We start from the raw sequence: 20,875 nt of genomic DNA, 5'->3' as shown, positions 1-20,875 counted from the left end.
ACAGGCAGGTAGATGATGGATGGATGAATAGATGGGTAGATGGATAGATGGATGGATGAGTGAATGGATAGATGGATGGGTGGATGGATAGATGGGTGGGTGGGGTGGATGGATGGATGAATGGGTGGATGGATAGGTGGATGAGTGGATGGATGGATGAATGAATGGCTAGATGGGTGGTGTGTGATGGATGAATGGATGCATGGGTGGATGGGTGAGTGAAGGATGGATGGATGAGTGGATGAATGGATGAGTGGATGGGTGGGAGGGTGGGTGGATGGGTAGATGGGTGGATGAGTGAGTGGATAGATGGGTAGGTGGATGAATGGGTGGGAGGATGGATGAGTGGATGAATGAATGGGTAGATGGATGAGTGGATGGATGGATGGATGGATAGGTGGGTGGGTGGATAGACGGATGGATGAGTGGATGGATGGATGGATGGATGGATGGATGGATGGATGGATGGATGGATGGATAGGTGGGTGGGTGGATAGATGGGTAGATGGATAGATGGATGGATGGATGAGTGAATAAATCGATGAATGGGTGGGTGGATGGGTAAAAGTTTAGGAGTGAAGGTAGAGGCTGGGAAATCATGCGGAAGTCTGGGCTGGGGAGGTGATTTTTAGGTGTGGCCCTGGAGTGAGGCGAATGAATGGAGTGAGGGCTCAGAGGAGACTGAGACCCGAGATGAGAGGTGATGCCCGCAGTTCCCAACTAGCCAGTGGCCGACCCCACCCCTGTCTCATTCTCCAGACCCCCTCTCAACCCCATCTGGCTCTGGATGTGGGGTTTGAGGGTCTCTGAGGACGCATGGGAGGAGTGGGTCTCAGGGATCAGGAGACACACACAGCAGCTGCAGTCTAACTGCTGAATCATCAGTCCCGGTTTCCCCTCCTGTGCAATGGGGCAAGTCCCATCTTGCTTGAGGCCCTGGCCTGGGCCCGTCCAAAGCCTCTGCTCTGGCACTTCCTGAGTAACGGTTGCATCCCCAGGGAAATGACGCACAGATGGTTATCAGTGACCCACATTTCTCAGAAGAGAGAGAACAGGAAGGTGGGGGCAGGCTTTTGTTGCGGTGTGCGGTGTGCCCAGCCAGCACCAGGGCACATTCCAGATCTGTCCGACCTGCGACCCTGTAATGCAGGGGTAGAAAGCAGGCAGCCCAGCACAGTAGAAGCTTGGGAAAGTCCCCTCTCCTCCCCGGATCTCAGCCTCCTCATCTGTAAAATGGGCGTAAGACTCATTCCTGCCTTGCGGGAATGACATGGCAAATCCACGAGAGGCTAGCACCTATTCTTGCTGTTGCTATTATTGATCTTGGCATATCCCAGACGTGATGGGGTTTGGGGGTGTCACGGAGCAGGGTCCTGAGCTCTGAAAGGGGGCACCTCGATTCCCTGTAGGATCGTGGACGTCGGGGGCCAGAGGTCAGAGCGTAAGAAATGGATCCATTGTTTCGAGAACGTGATCGCCCTCATCTACCTGGCCTCGCTGAGTGAATATGACCAGTGCCTGGAGGAGAACAACCAGGAGGTGCGCCACCGCCTCCCTCACCGTACCCACTTATTGGCCCAGGGCCCCGTCACCTGAGCAGGAAGCTCTGGCGCAGAAAGGGAGGTGTCCCTGCCCTGAACGGGCCTGTGTGCCCAGCATGGCTATGAACTTGCCCCTTCAGCCTTTTGTGGTCAGATTGCAGCAACCCAAGACACAGACGCACAGTGTTTGGCCAGGACCCCAGACACACACACACCCCTACACTACACACGCACACACGCACATGCACACACACATGCAGTGCACACACACGCACACACAATAAACACACACGCATGTGCACAATACATGCACACACATGCACATGAACACATGCAATAAACGCATGCACATGCACGATATATGCACGTGAACACACACACATCACACGTGTGCATATGCACACACATACACGCATTCACGTGTGCAATACATGCATATGCACACACATGCACACGCGCACACACATGCACATGAACACATATGCATCACACATGTACATATACACTACACATACACACACGCACACATGCACACACACGCACGCACACATGCATGCACATGCACACACACGCACGCACACATGCATGCACATGCACACACATCCACACACATGAAGACACATGCACACATGCACACACATCTACACATACGCACACACAGGCACACACATGCACACACATGAAGACACATGCACACACATGCACACACAGCCATACACGCACACACATCCATACACATGCACACACATGAAGACACATGCACACACACATGCACATACGTGACGACACATACACACACGCACTTGCACACACAAGTGCTCACACACGTGGAAATTCCTGTCCGCATGCTGGCCGCACCATGGAACACCAGGGCTTCTGTCACACTCTTCACAAACACATCCTTGAGGGAGTCACACATGGATGCACAGCTACACAAGCACCGGCCGCATCGAGGAACACTCAAGCCCCGAGAGAGACACGGCCGCCTGCACACAGGCAAGCACAGCTATCCCAGGAGAGCAGGTCTCTCCCCAGGGGCGATGTTCTGCTTCTGTTCAGAAAGGCCTGAGGCCGCTTCTTTTACGAGTGTGAACTTTTCTCCTGCTTGATCCCTGAGCCCAAAAGTCGGATGCATTATTACCTGTAAGGCGTGACTGTAAGGGTTAAGGTTTCACCCAGTTTGGGTCAGATGATGTAATTTTAACTTTCAGGCTGAATGAGATGGAATGAATTTTAGGTCATCCTGATACTGCTTGTCCTCTAGTCTAGCCACATGAAATGGACTCGCTGCTTAGGGCTTTCGTAAGAAAGCTGCGCAGACCCGGCAGTTTAAACAACAGATATTTATTCTCTACAGTTCCGGAGGCCAGAAGTCAGAGAGGGAAGTGTGGGCAAGGCTGGGTCCTTCTGACAAGACAGAATCCATCCCAAGCGTCTCCTAGGTCCTAGTGGTGGCCGGAAATCCTTGGTGATCCTTGCTTATAGGGGCGTCACCTGATCTCTGCCTCCCCCTAACACACAGTGTTCTCCCTGTGTGCACGTCTCTCTGTAAACTTCCTCCTTTTTATTTGGAGACAGTCTTGCTCTGTCACCCAGGCTGGAGTGCAGTTATGTGATCATAGCTCATTGCAGCCTCGAACTCCTGGACTCAAGCCATCCTCTCACCTCAGCCTCCTAAGTAGCTGGGACTACAGGTGCGTGCCACCAAGCCCGGCTAATTTTAAAAACATTTTGTAGCCGGGCGCGGTGGCTCAAGCCTGTAATCCCAGCACTTTGGGAGGCCGAGACGGGCGGATCACGAGGTCAGGAGATCGAGACCATCCTGGCTAACACGGTGAAACCCCGTCTCTACTAAAATACAAAAAAAATTAGCCGGGCGAGGTGGCGGGCGCCTGTACTCCCAGCTACTCGGGAGGCTGAGGCAGGAGAATGGTGTGAACCCGGGAGGCGGGGCTTGCAGTGAGCTGAGATCCAGCCACTGCACTCCAGCCTGGGCAACAGAGCCAGACTCCGTCTCAAAACAAAACAACAACAACAAAAAAAACCTTTTTGTAGATATGGGATCTCACTATGTTGCCCAGGTTGGTCTCAAACTCCAGGGCTCAAGCAATCCTCCTACCTCAGCCTTCCAAAGTGTTGGGATGACAGGCACAAGCCACTGAGCCTGGTCAATATCTCTCTCTCTCTCTTTTTTTTTTTTCTGAGGCTGAGTTTTGCTTTGCCGCCCAGGCTGGAGTGCAATGGTGCGATCTCGGCTCACTGCAACCTCTGCCTCCCAGGTTCAAGTGATTCTCCTGCCTCAGACTCCTGAGTAGCTGGAACTACAGGCATGCGCCACCATGCCCGGCTAATGTTTGTGTTTTTAGTAGAGGCGGGGTTGCACCATGTTGGTCAGGCTGGTCTTGAACTCCTGACCTCAAGTGATCTGCCTGCCTCAGTCTCCCAAAGTGCTGGGATTACAGGTGTGAGCCACTGCACCCGGCTAATATCCTCTTTTAATAAGGACACCAGTTATTTAGGATCAGGGCCCACCCTACTTCAGTACCACCTCATCTGGGTTAATTCTGCAGTGATGACCTGTTTCCAAAGAAGGTCACATGCTGAGGTTCTAGGGGATTAGAACTTGAACATATGATTTTTAGGGAAACATGATGTACCCCGTAACACAAGGCATTTGAGACCTTATTGTACTTTTCTTTTTTTGTGAGATGGAGTCTTGCTCTTGTCACCCAGACTGGAGTGCAGTGGCGTGATCTCGGCTCACTGCAACCTCTGTCTCCCAGGTTCAAGTGATTTTCCTGCCTCAGTCTCCTGAGTAGCTGGGATTACAGGTGCCCGCCACCATGCTTGGCTAATTTTTTGCATTTTTAGTAGAAACGGGGTTTCACCATGTTAGCCAGGCTGGTCTCGAACTCCTGGCCTCAGGTGATCTGCCCGCCTTGGCCTCCCAAAGTGCTAGGATTACAGCTGTGAGCTGCCACGCCTGGCCAGGTCTCCCTCTTCTTCTTCTTCTTTTTTCTTTTTCTTTTTTTTTGGAAATGAAGTCTCGCTGTGTCACCAGGCTGGAGTGCAGTGGTGTGATCTCAGCTCACCACAACCTTTGCCTCCCAGATTCAAGCAATTCTCCTGCCTCAGCCTCCTGAGTAGCTGTGATTACAGGCATGCACCACCATGCTCAGCTAATTTTTGTATTCTTAGTGGAGATGGGGTTGCACCACGTTGGCCAGGACGGTCTTGAACTCCTGACCTCAGGTGATCTGCCCGCCTAGACCTTCCAAGGTGCTGGGATTATAGGCGTGAGCCACCGCACCTGGCCAGGCCTCCCTCTTCTTATAAGGACAGCAGTCATGGACTTGGGGGCCCACCTTATTCTAGTATTGCCTCACCTCAACGACCTCTTCAAAGACCCTATCTCTAGGCCAGGTGCGGTGGTTCATGCCTGTAACCCCAGCACGCTGGGAGGCCAGGAGTTCAAGACTCTCTCTCCAGATAAGATCATACTCTGAAGCTCTGAGGGGACATGAATTTTGGGAGGACACCCCAACCAGCACAGGCACAAAACTATGTCAGGCACACCAAGGCAGCTGTCCACACGGAAACACGGGCACACCCGCCTCAGCCCCAGCCGGGCAGGGAGGGGTGAGCCCACGCCCCTGGAGCCAACAGCCCCATCTCCACGATGGGAGGGCTTCCTGTCCGAGCTGGCCGGTTGAAGCAATAATCTGTTTCTGCCCCCAACACAGAACCGTATGAAGGAGAGCCTCGCCTTGTTCGGGACTATCCTGGAACTACCCTGGTTCAAGAGTACCTCCGTCATCCTCTTCCTCAACAAAACCGACATCCTGGAGGAGAAAATCCCCACCTCCCACCTGGCTACCTACTTCCCCAGTTTCCAGGGTAAGCAGTTCTAGAACTTTCCATACCCTTCCCCTCCCAAAAGCAGCTCCAAAGAGAGATGCTAATCCAGGCTCTACTTCAGCCTGGAGTCACGGGAAGTTTCACATAGGATCACACCCACATTCTATACTCAGCTCCATCCACTGTCCAACCTCATAAAATCTGTTTCCTCCTCTGTGGAATGGAATAAAATAGCAAAGGCCCTTGGAACTGAGTAAAGTGAGGAATTCTGGCCTGGCGCGGTGGCTCAAGCCTGTAATCCCAGCACTTTGGGAGGCCGAGGCGGGCGGATCACAAGGTCAGGAGATCGAGACCACAGTGAAACCCCGTCTCTACTAAAAATACAAAAAATTAGCCAGGCGCGGTGGCGGGCGCCTGTAGTCCCAGCTACTCAGGAGGCTGAGGCAGGAGAATGGCGGGAACCCGGGAGGTGGAGCTTGTAGTGAGCCGAGATCGCGCCACTGCACTCCAGCCTGGGCAACAGCGTGAGACTCCGTCTCAAAAAAAAAAAAAAAAAAAAAAAAAAGTGAGGAATTCTTAAAAAGAGGTAGCGTATCATGTACAGCTTAAACATTTTATTTATTTATTTATTCTTGAGACAGAGTCTTGCTCTGTCGCCAGGCTGGAGTGCAGTGGTGCGATCTTGGCTCACTGCAACCTTTCCCTCCCGTGTTCAAGTGATTCTCCTGCCTCAGCCTCCCGAGTAGCTGGGATGACAGGCATGCGCCACCACCTCAGCTAATTTTGTACTTTTAGTAGAGACAGGGTTTCTCCATGTTGGTCAGGCTGGTCTTGAACTCCCGACCTCAGGTGATTTACCTGCCTCGGCCTCCCAAAGTGCTGGGATTACAGGCATGAGCCACCGTGCGCGGCCTTTCTCTTTAATTTTTAAAAGCAGAGCCTTGAACAATGTTTCCAAAGCACACAGTTTTTGTAAATACAACGACCTTCTTTCATGCAGCTCTTGCAGGTATAGATTTGCGTGACGTTCCTATTAATTGCATACAAACCAAGACACGTACAACGGGCAAAAACAGGTTTGGGAACAAACTCTCAGTACATCCAGAGGGTGAAAGGGCCACAGGGCAACTACAGAGAAACACCATCTAGTGTTGGGCACCACTTAGTGTATTTTACAAAGGGGAGGCAGAGTTGTGGTTAATCCAGGGACCGACGTGACGAAGGTATATATTCACTAGCACTTTCCCCAGAACACCGCTGTGAGGATAAAGTGTGGTGGCGAAATATCCTGCTTAGCTGCTGCCGAGTAACACACCGTCCCCAAACTTAGTGACTTAAACTGGCCATTTTCCTTTGCTCATGATTTTGTGGGTCAGGAATTTGGAAGGGTTGAGCTGGGTAAGTTCATCTCTGATCCATGTGACATCAGCTGAGCTGCCTGGGATTGGAGATACACTTCCAAGATGGCTTCTTCCCCCACATGTCTGGTGCCTTGGTGCTCTTGGCCTCTCTCTCTCTGTCTCTCCCTGCCTCCGTCTCCCATCTCATCTATCTCTCCTCCCCTTTCTTCCAGTCTCTCTCTCTCCTTTTCCACCTCCCCTGTTCTCTCTCTCTCTCCATTTGGGGCCTCATGATCCACAGCCTCCTCACATGGTTTGAGCTTACTCACAATATGGCTGCCTCAGGGTAGACAGACTTCAGCCTAGGTGGAAGCTGCTTCTCATGATCACCTCAGAGTCATCAGACGTTACCTCTGCCACATTCTATTTGTCAAGCACATCACTCATATCAGCCTAGATTCAAAAGAAAGAGACTCCACTTCTTGAAGGAAGAATGACACATGCATACAGGGAGAGAAGGAAGTGATGGCAGCCATCTTGGAGATAACTTGCCTTCATTTCCTGGGATGCCATAACAAAATACCACAAACTGGGTGGCTTAAAACAACAGAAGTCCAAAGTTAAGATATTGGCAGGGTTGGTTCCTTCTGGAGGCTCTGAGGGAAAATCTGTTCCATGCTTCTCTCTCAGCTTCTGGTGGTGGCCAACAATCCTTAGCTTGTAGACGTAACACTCCAATCTCTGCCTCCATGTTCACATGGCTATCTTCTCACCATGTCTTTACGTGTCCTCTCCTGTTGTTATAAGACCATCAGTCATTTAATTTAGGGCCCATACTTTGGTATGACCTATTTTTTTTTTTTTTAAGACAAGGTCTTGCTCTATTGCCCAGGCTAGAGTCCAGTGGCGTGATCACAGTTCACTGTAGCCTCGACCTCCCGGGCACAGGTGATCCTCCCACCTCAGCCTCCTGAGTTGCTGGGACTACAGGCATGCACCACCACATCTGGCTAATTTTTGTATATTTCTGTAGAGACAAGCTTTCGCCATGTTGCCCAGGCTGATCTGGAACTCCTGGGCCCAACCACACATCTGTCATCCACCTGCCTTGGCCTCCCAAAGTGCTAGGATTACAGGCGTGAGCCATCATGCCCGGCCGTGACCTAATTTAACCTAATTACATCTGTAAAGATCTGATTTCTAAATAAATATTTATTTAGAAATATAAATTTCTTTCTTTTTTTTTTTTTAGAAATATAAATTTCTAAGGTTCCATATTCTGAGGTTCCAGGTGGACATGAATTTTGGGGGACACTGTTTACCTCAATATATAAGCAACCATAGTAGATAAGTCCTTAGTACATACTTGATACCAGGTCCACAATCAGTAAACATAAGCTTTGGTGAAGTCACCAGGTTTTGACCCCTGGTCTTGTCATGTCTCAGAGCCCGTGAGGCCAATTTTAGCCAATCATACCCGCAAGATTCAGGGTCTGGGAGATAGATGTTAAGTTGTTCCAGGATGGTGGCCTGGACAGCCCCTCTTCCCTGCTGAGCAGCCCTGGGAATCAGATCATAGTTTAGAGAATTTGGGAACAGGATAAGGTAGATATTTTTTCATTCAAGTCAAAGGGAACCTCCCATGACTCACCCTTGTCTCCCAGCACAAGTGGCTGGTGCACCCTTTGCTGACTCTCAGCCCTTCTCTCTGCTGTGCTAAATAATATTCGTGATAATAATAATAAACCACACTTTGGGAGGCTGAGGCGCGCAGACGACTTGAGGTCAGGAGTTCGAGACCAGCCTGGCCAACATGGCAAAACCCCATCTCTATTAAAAATACAAAAATTAGCTGCGTGTGGTGGCAGGGACCTGTAATCCCAGTCACTCGGGAGGTTGAGGCAGGAGAATCGCTTGAACCTGGGAGGCGGAGGTTGCATTGAGCAGAGATCATGCCACTTCACTCCAGCCTGGGCGACAGAGCGAGACTCCATCTCAAAATAATAATAATAATCATCATCATCATCATATCATCATCAATAACAGTAGCCAACACATCTGCTGCACTGGTGGAAGCACTCTACATAGCTTGTTTAATCTTCATGTTAAAACCCTATGCAGGGCTGGGCACAGTGGCTCACGCCTGTAATCCCAGTGCTTTGGAGGGTCAAGGCGGGCAGATCATTTGAGGTCAGGAGTTCGAGACCAGCCTGGCCAACGTGGCAAAACCCCGTCTCTACTAAAAATACAAAAATTAGCTGGGCGTGGTGGTAGGCGCCTGTAATCCCAGCTACTGCCAAGATTGCACCATTGCACTCCAGCCTGGGCGACAGAGCGAGGCTCCACCTCAAAAACAAAAAACATTTACACAGCAGGACTTACTCATCTAGCCGTTATAGAGCTGGAGAAACCGAGGCACAGAGTGATGCAGTCTCTTGACAACAGTCACACAACCAGTAAGAGGCAGAGGCAGAGTTTGAACCCAGGCTGTCCAGACCCAGAGCCAGAACGTCTGAACTTAATCGTTCTACTACTACATTGTCTTTCTGAAATAATATTGATAGGTTACAACCATGAAGTCTTGTTTATTAAGCAACGAACCCTCTACATAATGTTAAATCCTCGAGACAACTCTGTGAGGCCCAAAACTGTTCTGATCCGCATTTTACAAATGAGGAAACAGGCTCACAGAGTTTACAGGTATTAAAATACTATTATAGATAACCCAACTCGTGAGTGAGTAGCAGAGCCAAGTCTAGGGCTCCCAAAGCCCTTAATTCACGTTGTGCTTTCAGTACACAGGTACTGAACACCCTGATAGGACTTATCAGAGCAGCCACCCAGGCTGACTTTGAGGACTCTCTTCCCCTTCTTTGGCCTTGGTGCCCCCGTCTGCACAGTCCTGGGATATTTGTCTCTGTGATTCCAGGCTGCCAACCGCACGGCTGGAAGCGAGGCCAAGACAGTGTTTCTCTTTAACACAGTTCGGCCCAAAGTCCCAGAGCTGGATCTCATTGGTCCATTTCAGGTCACATGACTCTTGTGAGACAACCTCCTGTGTTCCCATTGGCTGGGCGTGAGTCATGTGACCAGCTATGACTACAAAAGATGGCGTCAACACTCAGAAAAATGACGGCCCGATCGCGATCCCTGGGGCCCTTTAGCCCTGGTTACGGGGAAGAGGGTCACCAGAGGCCCCCCTGGGTCCAAAGAGGGAGGGTCCTCACCACTTCCCGCACTTTGTTTCCCCAGGCCCTAAGCAGGATGCCGAGGCAGCCAAGAAGTTCATCCTGGACATGTACACCAGGATGTACGCCGGCTGCGTGGACGGCCCTGACGGCAGCAAGAAGGGCGCGCGCTCCCGACGCCTCTTCAGCCACTACACATGTGCCACGGACACACAGAACATCCGCAAGGTCTTCAAGGACGTGCGGGACTCGGTGCTCGCCCGCTACCTGGACGAGATCAACCTGCTGTGACCCAGGCCCCACCTGGGGCAGGCGGCACTGGCGGGCGGGTGGGAGGTGGGGGTGGCTGCAGGGACCCCTAGTGTCCCTGGTCTATCTCTCCAGCCTCGGCTCACACGCGAGTGAGTCAGGAGACGGACGGCCCGCTGCTGGCTGCTCTCTTCTCTGCCTCTCACCAGGACAGCCGACCCCCCAGGGTACTCCTGCCCTTGCTTGACTCAGTTTCCCTCCTTTGAAAGGGAAGGAGCAAAACGGCCATTTGGGATGCCAGGGTGGATGACAAGGTGAAGAAATCAGGGGATTGAGGACTTGGGTGGGTGGGCATCTCTCAGGACCCCATCTCTAGGCATGTCATCTCCTGGGCAGGGGTCTGGGACCCTCTGTGGGTGACGCACACCCTGGGATGGGGCTAGTAGAGCCTTTAGGCGCCTTCAGGCGTGGACTCTGGTGCACTCTAGTGGACAGCAGAAGGAACGCCTTCCAGGAGCCTGCGGACTAGGGATGCAGGAACTTCCTTTTGCAAAGGGTAGCAGACCGCTAGAAAACACTGTCGCTCTCAGAGCTCCTTGGCTCACAGCGTGTCCTGCCTCGGTTTGCAGATGGGAGAAAACGCGGCACACAAGCATCCCCTCGTCCTTTGCAGGCGGGGGGCGGGCATGCTGCATCTTAACCTTTTGTATTTATTCCATCACCTTCTGCAGGGCTCCGTGCGGGGTGAAATTAAAGATTTCTTAGCGGCTGTGTCGCCAGCGTCCTGTTTATCCCTCTGCATTCCTTTCTTGGCAGGGGGCACTGGTTACAGTGCGGGGAGCAACATGGAGTAGGAAGGAAAAAAGTTATACTTCTTGTCTACCCACCTGTCCTGGCCATGGTACTCAGAACTGTGGGGGCTGTGAATCCTGCAAGCCGGGATGTGGAGTCCAACCTCCCTCCCTGGCTGGGGGGACATTGGAGCAGACCCCTCCGTGGCTACTGACCCGAAATTCCAGCAGCAGCCACCACCCAGCTTTGAGAAGGCCTCTTACTATCCTCAGGGCAGTGTTCTGTGGTGCAAACCATAGCACCCCATTTTCACCCCATTTTACAGATGAGGAATCCGGGGCACAGAGAATGGTGTAATTTGACTAAGCTCACGCATCTGGAATGGATAGAGGCAGGAGCCTGTTCCTACATTGAACACATTTGTGGCTTTTTGTTTGTTTTTTTGAGACAATCTCGCTCTGTCGCCCAGGCTGGAGTGCAGTGATGTGATCTTGGTTCACTGCAGCCTCCGCCTCCTGGGTTCAGCGATTCTCCTGCCTCAGCCTCCCAAGTAGCTGGGACTACAGGCGCCCGCCACCACACCTGGCCATATTTTTGCATTTTTAGTAGAGACGGGGTTTCACTGCGTTAGCCAGGGTGATCTTGATCTCCTGACATCGTGATCCGCCTGCCTCGGCCTCCCAAAGTCCTGGGATTGCAGACGTGAGCAACCGTTACCTGGCCAATTTTTGTATTCTTTAGCGGAGACGGAGTTTCACCATGTTGGCCAGGCTGGTCGCAAACTCCTGATCTCAAGTGATCTGCCTCCCTCGACCTCCCGAAGTGTTGGGATTACAGGCATGAGCCACCACGCCTGGCCTAACTTTTCTTCTTATAAAACCACTAGTCACACTGGATCAGGGTTCAGCCTGTCGTGCCCATCGTAACTTGACTACATCTGCAAAGGCTGTATTTCTAAATAAGGTCCCATTCGCAGATACCAGGGGTTATGACTTGACCATATCTTTTTAGGGGAGCCACATTTCAACCTATAAAAGATATTTTGTAATATAAAAATTAGCCGGGCGTGGTGGTACATGCTTGTAATCCCAGTTAATTGGGAGGCTGAGGCATGAGAATTGCTTCAACCCGGGAGGCGAAGATTGCGGTAAGCCAAGATTGTGCCACTGCACTCCAGCCTTATTACAAAATAATTTTACTAATTATTATTTTTTTTTGAGACTGTGTCTTGCTCTGTCATCCCCCAGGTTGGAGTACAATGGCACAATCTTGTCTCACTGCAACCTCTGCCTCCTGGGTTCAAGTGATTCTCCTGCCTCAGCCTCCCTAGTAGCTGGGTTTATAGGCACCACCACCATGCCTGGCTAATTTTTGTATTTTTGGTAGAGGGAGGGTTTCACCATGTTGGCCAGGCTGGTCTCAAACTCCTGACCTCAAATGATCCACCCACCTCAGCTTCCCAAAGTGCTGGGATTACAGGTGTGAGCCACCATGCCCAGCCAATTTTTGTAAAATAAAATTTAGAAATTTTCAATAAAATTTAACAAAATAATTTAATGAATTATTTGTAAAATAAATGTTACAAAATAATTTTATAAATTGTTTGTAAAAGTTATAAAATGATTTTACAAATTATTTAAATTTTACCAATAATTTTATGAAATTTTACAAATTCTTTGTTGTAATAATTTTGTACATATTTTATAAATTATCTGGAAAATAAATTTTACAAATTATTTTTACAAAAATGATTTGTAAAAAATATTTTAAAAAAATAATTTGTAAAAATTTGTTCTTTTTTTTTTTTTGAGACGGAGTCTCACTCTGTTCTCTGTTGCCCAGGCTGGAGTGCAGTGGTGCAATCTCGGCTCACTGCAAGCCCCGCCCCCCCGGGTTCACACCATTCTCCTGCCTCAGCCTCCGGAGTAGCTGGGACTATAGGTGCCCGCCCCGACGCCCGGCTAATTTTTTGTATTTTTAGTAGAGATGGGGTTTCACCTTGTTAGCCAGGATAGTCTCGATCTCCTGACCTCGTGATCCGCCCGCCTCAGCCTCCCAGAGTGCTGGGATTACAGGCAGGAGCCAGCGTGCCCGGCCTCTTCTTGTTGTTTTGCAAGAATTTTAAGACTCACAGAAAAGTTGCAGAAGTTGTACACGGTTCCCAAACGCCCTCCACCCAGCTTCCTCTTACCTCTTACGTAACCCTAGTACAACCCAGGAAATTCACATAAGCGAGCACCCTATGAACGAACCTGTGTGTGGACCTTATTAGAATATAGCAGGTTCAGGCTGGGCGTGGTGGTTCACGCCTGTAATCCCAGCACTTTGGGAGGCCGAGGCGGGCAGTTCACAAGGTCAGGAGATCGAGACCATCCTGGTTAACACGGTGAAACCCCGTCTCTACTAAAAAAAATACAAAAAATTAGCCGGGCATGGTGGCGGGCACCTGGAGTCCCAGCTACTCGGGAGGCTGAGGCAGGAGAATAGCGTGAACCTGGGAGGCGGAGCTTGCAGTGAGCTGAGATCGCGCCACTGCACTCCAGCCTGGGCGGCAGAGCAAGACTCCGTCTCAAAACGAAAAAAGAATATGGCAGGTTCTCGCTTCCATCTTCCTTTCCTGGGCCAGGGTCCAGTCCCGGATCCCACATGGCCGTGAGCTGCCTTCCTCTCCTCATTCTGGGACAGTGCCTCGGTTTCCTTTGTGACATGTCGGAGGAGTTCTGCCTGGTTGTTTCTTGAGCTGTTCTTCAAAGGGATGTCAGAGCTTCTCAATTGTTTTTGTAAAGTTTTATTGAAACATGGTCATGTGCATTCATGTACCTGTGTCTATGCAAGCTGTTGCTACATCCGTGGAACTGAGTAACTGCCACAGATACTGTCTGGCCCCAGAAGCCAAAAATATTTACTATTTGGCCATTTTTTTTTTTACCCCCGTTATCTTGCTCTGTCACCCAGGCTGGTGTGTAGTGGTGCAATCTCAGCTCACTGCAGCCTCCAACTCCTGGGCTGAAAGGATGCTCCTGCCTCAGCCTCCCTGGGGATACCAGGCATGAGCCCCTTTGTCCGGCCAGGTGTGAGTTTTCGAGTGGACCTGTTTGCATTCCTCCTGAGTGTGACCTGAGCAGCGAACTGCTGGTTCATGTGCTGAGGTCATCCATCCATTTCTAACGCAGGGTGGGCCAGGAGCAGCCCGTCTGAGCTGGCTCCCGTGTTCTTTGCCAGGTCCTCCTCCCTCTCTGATCACGCCCTCCCTCTCTGGCACACTGAGATGTTCCAGGCTCATCTCCTGCCCTACTCTTGGAATCAGCCCTTTCTCCCAGGTTCCCTGGATCCTTTCAGCAAGGGGCTGTAGGGGGAGAGAGCTGGGTGTTAGGTGCTCCTTGCTCTGGGATTGTCTCAGTGGAGAAGTAGGACAGGGTTTTTTGTTTGTTTGTTTGTTTGTTTGTTTTGCATAAATCATGAGATCCTGAATTTACACTGATATTTGCAATCCTTTTTTTGGAGATGGAGTCTTGCTCTGTCACCCAGGCTAGAGTGCAGCGGCGAGATCTCGACTCACTGCAACCTCTGCCTCCTAGTTTCAAGCAATTCTCCTGCCTCAGCCTCCCAAGTAGCTGGGATTACAGGCGCCCACCACCGCGCCCAGCTAATTTTTGTGTTTATTCATTTGAGACAGAGTCTCACTCTGTCGCCCAGGCCGGAGTGCAGTGCCGTAATCTCGGCTTACTGCAACCTCCGCCTCCCCGGTTCAAGCGATTCTCCTGCCTCAGCCTCCTGAGTAGCTGGGATTACAGCGGTGCACCCCCACACCTGGCTAATTTTTTGTATTTTTAGCAGAGATGGTGTTTCTTTTTTTTTTTTTTTTTTTTTTTTTTTTGAGACGGAGTCTCGCTCTGTCACCCAGGCTGGAGTGCGGTGGCCGGATCTCAGCTCACTGCAAGCTCCGCCTCCCGGGTTCACGCCATTCTCCTGCCTCAGCCTCCCGAGTAGCTGGGACTATAGGCGCCCGCCACCTCGCCCGGCTAGTTTTTTGTATTTTTTAGTAGAGACGGGGTTTCACCGTGTTAGCCAGGATGGTTTCGATCTCCTGACCTCGTGATCCGCCCGTCTCGGCCTCCCAAAGTGCTGGGATTACAGGCGTGAGCCACCGCGCCCGGCCGATGGTGTTTCACTATATTGGCCAGGCTGGTCTTGAATTCCTGACCTTATGATCTCCCTGCCTCAGCCTCCCAAAGTGCTGGGATTACAGGTGTGAGCCACTGTGCCCAGTCTAATTTTTGTATTTTTAGTGGAGACAGGGTTTCACCATCTTGGCCAGGCAGGTCTCGAACTCCTGACCTCGTGATCCACCCGCCTTTACCTCCCAAAGTGGTGGGATTCCAGGCGTGAGTCACCACACCCAGCCCCGCTCCTCCTTTTTTTTTTTTTTTTAAGAGACGGGATCTCGCTCTGTCACCCAGGCTGGAGTGCAGTGGAGCAATGATGGCTCACCACAGCCTCAACCTCTCAGGCTCAAGCAGTCCTCCTGCCTCAGCCTCCTGAGTTGCTAGGACCACAGGTACATGCCACTGCACCTGGGTTATTTCATTTTTATTTTTTGGAGAAATGGGGTCTTGCCATGTTACACAGGCTGAGAAACTTGAAGTCCTATTCAACCCAGCAAGCATTCTTTCTTGCATTGTCCCAGGTCATAGTTACATCTTTCTCTCCCAGCCAAGACCCTGGTTCCTAATAATATCTCTGTATTTGCTACTTTGCTCAGTTCTGTAAAACACATGATAGTTTCAAAATTGCTACACCCATATGTTCCTCAATGACAAATCTGCTAAATAAAGGTCAAAGTTTCTTTGCAATTATTTTTGTCTCTCTCTCTCTTTTTTTTTTTTTTTTTTTTTTTTTGAGACAGAGCCTCACTCTGTCACCCAGACTGGAGTGCAATGGCGCAATCTCGAGTTGCTGCAACCTCCACATCCCACGGTCAAGCAATTCTCTGCCTCAGCCTCCTGAGTAGCTGGGATTACAGGCGCCCACCACCACGCCCGGCTTTTTTTTTTTTTTTTGAGACAGTCTTGTTCTGTCACCCAGGTTGGAGTGCAATGGTGCAACCTGGGCTCACTGCCACCTCCACCTCCCGGGTTCAAGTGATTTTCCTGCCTCAGCCTCCTGAGTAGCTGGGATTATAGGTGCCCGCCACCACGCCCAGCTAATTTTTGTATTTTTAGGAGAGACGGGGTTTTGCCATGTTGGCCAGGCTGGTCTTGAACTCCTGACCTCGTGATCCACCCATCCTGGCCTCCCAAGGTGCTGGGATTACAGGATTGAGCCACAGCACCCGGCCTCCTTTCGTCTTTAGAGTGAGTGCTGTGTATCCCAGTTCTGGGGGCTGGTTCTTTTCTGTCTCTCTGTGGTTACGTTTTTCATTTGAAATACAGTTTGGTTCATTTGTTTTCTACTGTTATTCCATCCTAAAGCTTTTCCTTCCATCCTTGTTGATCAATTTTATCTTTGAATATAGAAAGCAAGACTAGGGCTTAAAACTACACGAAAGGCCGGGCATGGTGGCTCATGTCTGTAAACCCAGCACTTTGGGAGGCTGTGGTGGGCTGATTGCTTGAGCCCAGCAGTTCAAGACTAACCTGGGCAATAGCAAGACCTCATTTATACAAAACAAAACAAAACAAAACAAAGGACAACGCTTGTAATCCCAGCACTTTGGGAGGCCAAGGCAGGTGGATTAACTGAGGTCAGGAGTTCGAGACCAGCCTGACTAACCTGGTGAAACCCCGTCTCTACCAAAAATGGATAAAAAAAAAAAAATTAGCCGGGTGTGGTGGCGGACACCTGTAATCCCAGCTACTCAGGAGGCTGAGGCAGGAGAGTAGCTTGAACCCGGGAGGCGGAGGTTTCAGTGAGCTGAGATCGTGCCACTGCACTCCAGCCTGGGCAACAGAGTGAGACTCCGTCTCTAAACAAATAAATAAATAGGCCAGGCGCGGTGGCTCACGCCTGTAATCCCAGCACTTTGGGAGGCCGAGTCGGGCGGATCACGAGGCCAGGAGATCGAGACCATCCTGGCTAATACGGTGAAACCCCGTCTCTACTAAAAAATACAAAAAACTAGCCGGGCAAGGTGGCGGGTGCTTGTAGTCCCAGCTACTCGGGAGGCTGAGGTAGGAGAATGGCGTGAACCCGGGAGGCGGAGCTTGCAGTGAGCTGAGATCCGGCCACTGCACTCCAGCCTGGGCGACAGAGCAACACTTCGTCTAAAATAAATAAATAAATAAATAAATAAATAAATAATTTGAAATCCCAACACGTCCCAGCAAGCACTGCATTCCATTTATGGAGCTGGGTTTTGTTCTTTTGCACAGCTGGGAAGGCCTCCTCTCTGGGCTGGGGCATAGTTCATTCATCCACTTCTGTCCTGTGTATACACATTCGGGTTGAACTCAGCATTGTGCATTCATGAATAACACTTTAGGCAATGACCTTCTGCACACGTACTTGGTCTTGTTAGAATTTCTAGAAGAGGGGCCTGCCCTTCTGCAGTGTGGGGATAACGGTTAGATTACGTTTCGTTTTGTTTTGAAACAGAGTTTCACTCTTGTCTCCCAGGCTGGAGTGCAGTGGCTCCATCAGCCCACTGCAGCCTCTGCCTTCTGGGTTCCAGCGATCCTCCTGCCTCAGCCTCCCGAATAGCTGGGATTACAGGCACGTGCCACCACACCCAGTTAAGTTTTGTATTTTTAGTAGAGACGGGGTTTCATCATGTGGGCCAGGCTGGTCTGCAGCTCCTGACCTCAAATGGTCCATCCGTCTCAGCCTCCCAAAGCGCTGGGATGACATGTGAGCCACCATGCCTGGCCAGATTAAATAAGTTTTAATGCACACAAAGCCTTTTTCCCAGGAGGCAGGTGATTAACTCATGGTAGAAGGTGGTTGGTCAGATAGCTTGGCCTGAAGTTAGGGTAAACCCTGCCCTCTGATAGCGCTTTACTTTGGTCCTAATTTGCTATCTGGGTCTAGGGTCTGGTGATCAGCTGTGGTCAAGATTCAATCAGGCTTAGGACTCAGGCCGAGTTGGGGCTCAGCTTGGGATCAGGGATCATTCCAAGGGCAAGTTCTTTTTCTTTTTTTTGGAGAGAGTCTCGCTCTGTCATCCAGGCTGGAGGGCAGTGGCATGATCTCGGCTCCCGGGCTCAAGCAATTCTCATGCTTCAGCCTCCCAAGTAGCTGGGATTATAGGCTTGTGCCATATCTTGCTAGGTTTTTTTTTTTTTTTTTTTTTGTATTTTCAGTAGAGAGAGGGTTTTGCCATGTTGACCAGGCTGGTCTCCAACTCTTGGCCTCAGTGATCTGCCTGCCTCAGCCTCCCAAAGTGCTGGGATTACAGGTGTGAACCACTGTGCCCAGCCCAGTCCAGGAGCAAGTTCTAACCAGGATCAAGGGTCAAGGTCTGGGTTTGTCCATCGTCATAGGCTCAGTCAGGGTCAGGGTTCAGCCAGGGATCAGGGCTCAGCTTGGAGTCAGGGCTGAGCTTGGGGTCAGGCATCAGTCTAGGATGGAGGCTGGGCTTGGGACCTGCGGGTCTTGGTCCAGGATTGGAGTCTGTGTCTGGGATTAGGGTTCAGTCTAGGATGTGGACCGAGCCTGGGATGAGAGCTCAGTCCAGGGATTAGGGCTCAGTCTAGGATGGGGACTGGGCTTGGAATCCAGCCTCAGTACAGAGTGGGGGGCTAGGCCTGGGATCAAGGCTCAGTCTAGGACAGGGGCCTGGGCCTGGGACTCAGCAATCAGTCTAGGATGAGGGACTGAGCTGCAGATCAGTGTTTAGTGCAGAGTAGGGGGCTGGGCCTAGGATCAGGGCTCAGTCGAGCATAGGAGGCTTAGCCTGGGATCAGGGCTTAGTCCATCATGAGGCACTTAGCCTCAGAACACACACTGTCTCTCTGTGTAGGTGCCTGTGTCATGTGAGGCTGGACTGAGGCTCAGTTGTCTACTGACTGGCAGGGTGGTGCCTGGGCAAGACCTGGCTGCTTGTTTACCTCCTGACCTCACCTCCCAGCTGCGGGCCCTTCCTCCCCAAGCCCCACGTCCCTCTCCAGATCCCCTTTCTGCTTGGTGACCTCCAGTGACAAAAGGCAGCCGCCTCCCCAGTCAGTGCCTTGCATGGAGCCTCCTGACACTGTCCTGCTTCAGAACTGAACTGTAAGCAAAGGGAAGGGCCATGGGACCCCAGCACCTGCCACCGTCAGTCCCCGTCTTCTGCCAGCCCTGCCCTCCCTGGGGTGCCCCCGCTTCTCAGGGCTGATACTGTGCCCCTCGTGGGACACCTGTGTTCTCACGGGACGCCTGTGCCCCTCATGGGACGCCTGTGTTCTCATGGGACGCCTGTGACGCTCACGGGATGCCTGTGTTCTCACGGGACACCTGTGTTCTCATGGGACGCCTGTGACGCTCATGGGATGCCTGTGCCCTCATGGGACGCCTGCATTCTCATGGGATGCCTGCATTCTCATGGGACACCTGTGCTCTCATGGGACGCCTGTGTTCTCATGGGATGCCTGTGACCCTCATGGGACTCCTGTGTTCTCACGGGACGCCTGTGTTCTCATGGGACGCTGTGTTCTCATGGACACCTGTGACCCTCACGGGATGCCTGTGCCCTCATGGGACGCCTGTGTTCTCATGGGACACCTGTGACGCTCATGGGATGCCTGTGTTCTCACGGGATGCCTGTGTTCTCACGGGACGCCTGTGTTCTCATGGGACGCCTGTGTTCTCATGGGATGCCTGTGTTCTCATGGGACGCCTGTGTTCTCATGGGATGCCTGTGACCCTCATGGGATGCCTGTGTTCTCATGGGACGCCTGTGCTCTCATGGGACGCCTGTGTTCTCATGGGACGCCTGTGACCCTCATGGGACGCCTGTGTTCTCACGGGATGCCTGTATTCTCACGGGACGCCTGTGTTCTCATGGACACCTGTGACCCTCACGGGATGCCTATGCCTTCACGGGACGCCTGTGTTCTCATGGGACACCTGTGACCCTCATGGGACGCCTGTGTTCTCATGGGACGCCTGTGCTCTCATGGGACACCTGTGTTCTCATGGGACGCCTGTGACCCTCATGGGACGCCTGTGTTCTCACGGGACGCCTGTGTTCTCATGGGACGCTGTGTTCTCATGGACACCTGTGACCCTCACGGGATGCCTGTGCCCTCATGGGACGCCTGTGTTCTCATGGGACACCTGTGACGCTCATGGGATGCCTGTGTTCTCACGGGATGCCTGTGTTCTCACGGGACGCCTGTGTTCTCATGGGACGCCTGTGTTCTCATGGGATGCCTGTGTTCTCATGGGACGCCTGTGTTCTCATGGGATGCCTGTGACCCTCATGGGATGCCTGTGTTCTCATGGGACGCCTGTGCTCTCATGGGACACCTGTGTTCTCATGGGACGCCTGTGACCCTCATGGGACGCCTGTGTTCTCACGGGATGCCTGTATTCTCACGGGACGCCTGTGTTCTCATGGACACCTGTGACCCTCACGGGATGCCTATGCCTTCACGGGACGCCTGTGTTCTCATGGGACACCTGTGACCCTCATGGGACGCCTGTGTTCTCATGGGACGCCTGTGCTCTCATGGGACACCTGTGTTCTCATGGGACGCCTGTGACCCTCATGGGACGCCTGTGTTCTCACGGGATGCCTGTGTTCTCATGGGATACCTGTGACCCTCTTGGAATGCCTGTGCCCTCATGGGACGCCTGCATTCTCATGGGACGCCTGTGCTCTCATGGGATGCCTGTGACCCTCATGGGACGCCTGTGACCCTCATGGGACGCCTGCATTCTCATGGGATGCCTGCATTCTCATGGGACACCTGTGCTCTCATGGGACGCC

General features: G+C 51.6%; 3 protein-coding genes across 5 annotated transcripts in view; 2 read left to right on the top strand and 1 right to left on the bottom strand.

Annotated features, from left to right (window-relative positions):
- GNA15 (G protein subunit alpha 15) overlaps positions 1-10,947 on the top strand; it is a 30,522-nt gene extending 19,575 nt beyond the window's left edge. Inside the window, exons 5-7 of one of the 2 annotated variants that reach the window (XM_050770601.1) lie at positions 1,410-1,539; positions 5,285-5,438; positions 9,992-10,947. In XM_050770601.1, coding sequence (XP_050626558.1) covers positions 1,410-1,539; positions 5,285-5,438; positions 9,992-10,218 — 511 coding nt within the window. In that variant the 3' untranslated portion in view covers positions 10,219-10,947. Of the gene's footprint in view, positions 1-1,409; positions 1,540-5,284; positions 5,439-7,772; positions 7,897-9,991 lie in introns of those variants that run through there. The other variant, XM_050770602.1, reaches the window with a different exon arrangement.
- Positions 1-20,875, bottom strand: part of TLE5 (TLE family member 5, transcriptional modulator) — a 392,013-nt gene that overhangs the window by 101,468 nt on the left and 269,670 nt on the right. The gene's annotated exons all lie outside the window — the stretch shown is intronic.
- The window catches only part of NCLN (nicalin), a 353,563-nt gene that overhangs the window by 295,683 nt on the left and 37,005 nt on the right, over positions 1-20,875 (top strand). The gene's annotated exons all lie outside the window — the stretch shown is intronic.

This window comes from Macaca thibetana, chromosome 19, assembly GCF_024542745.1.
Source record: "Macaca thibetana thibetana isolate TM-01 chromosome 19, ASM2454274v1, whole genome shotgun sequence".
Lineage (NCBI taxonomy): Eukaryota > Metazoa > Chordata > Mammalia > Primates > Cercopithecidae > Macaca > Macaca thibetana.
Note: the sequence above shows the minus strand (reverse complement) of the source record. Positions and strands in the feature narration are given on the sequence as shown.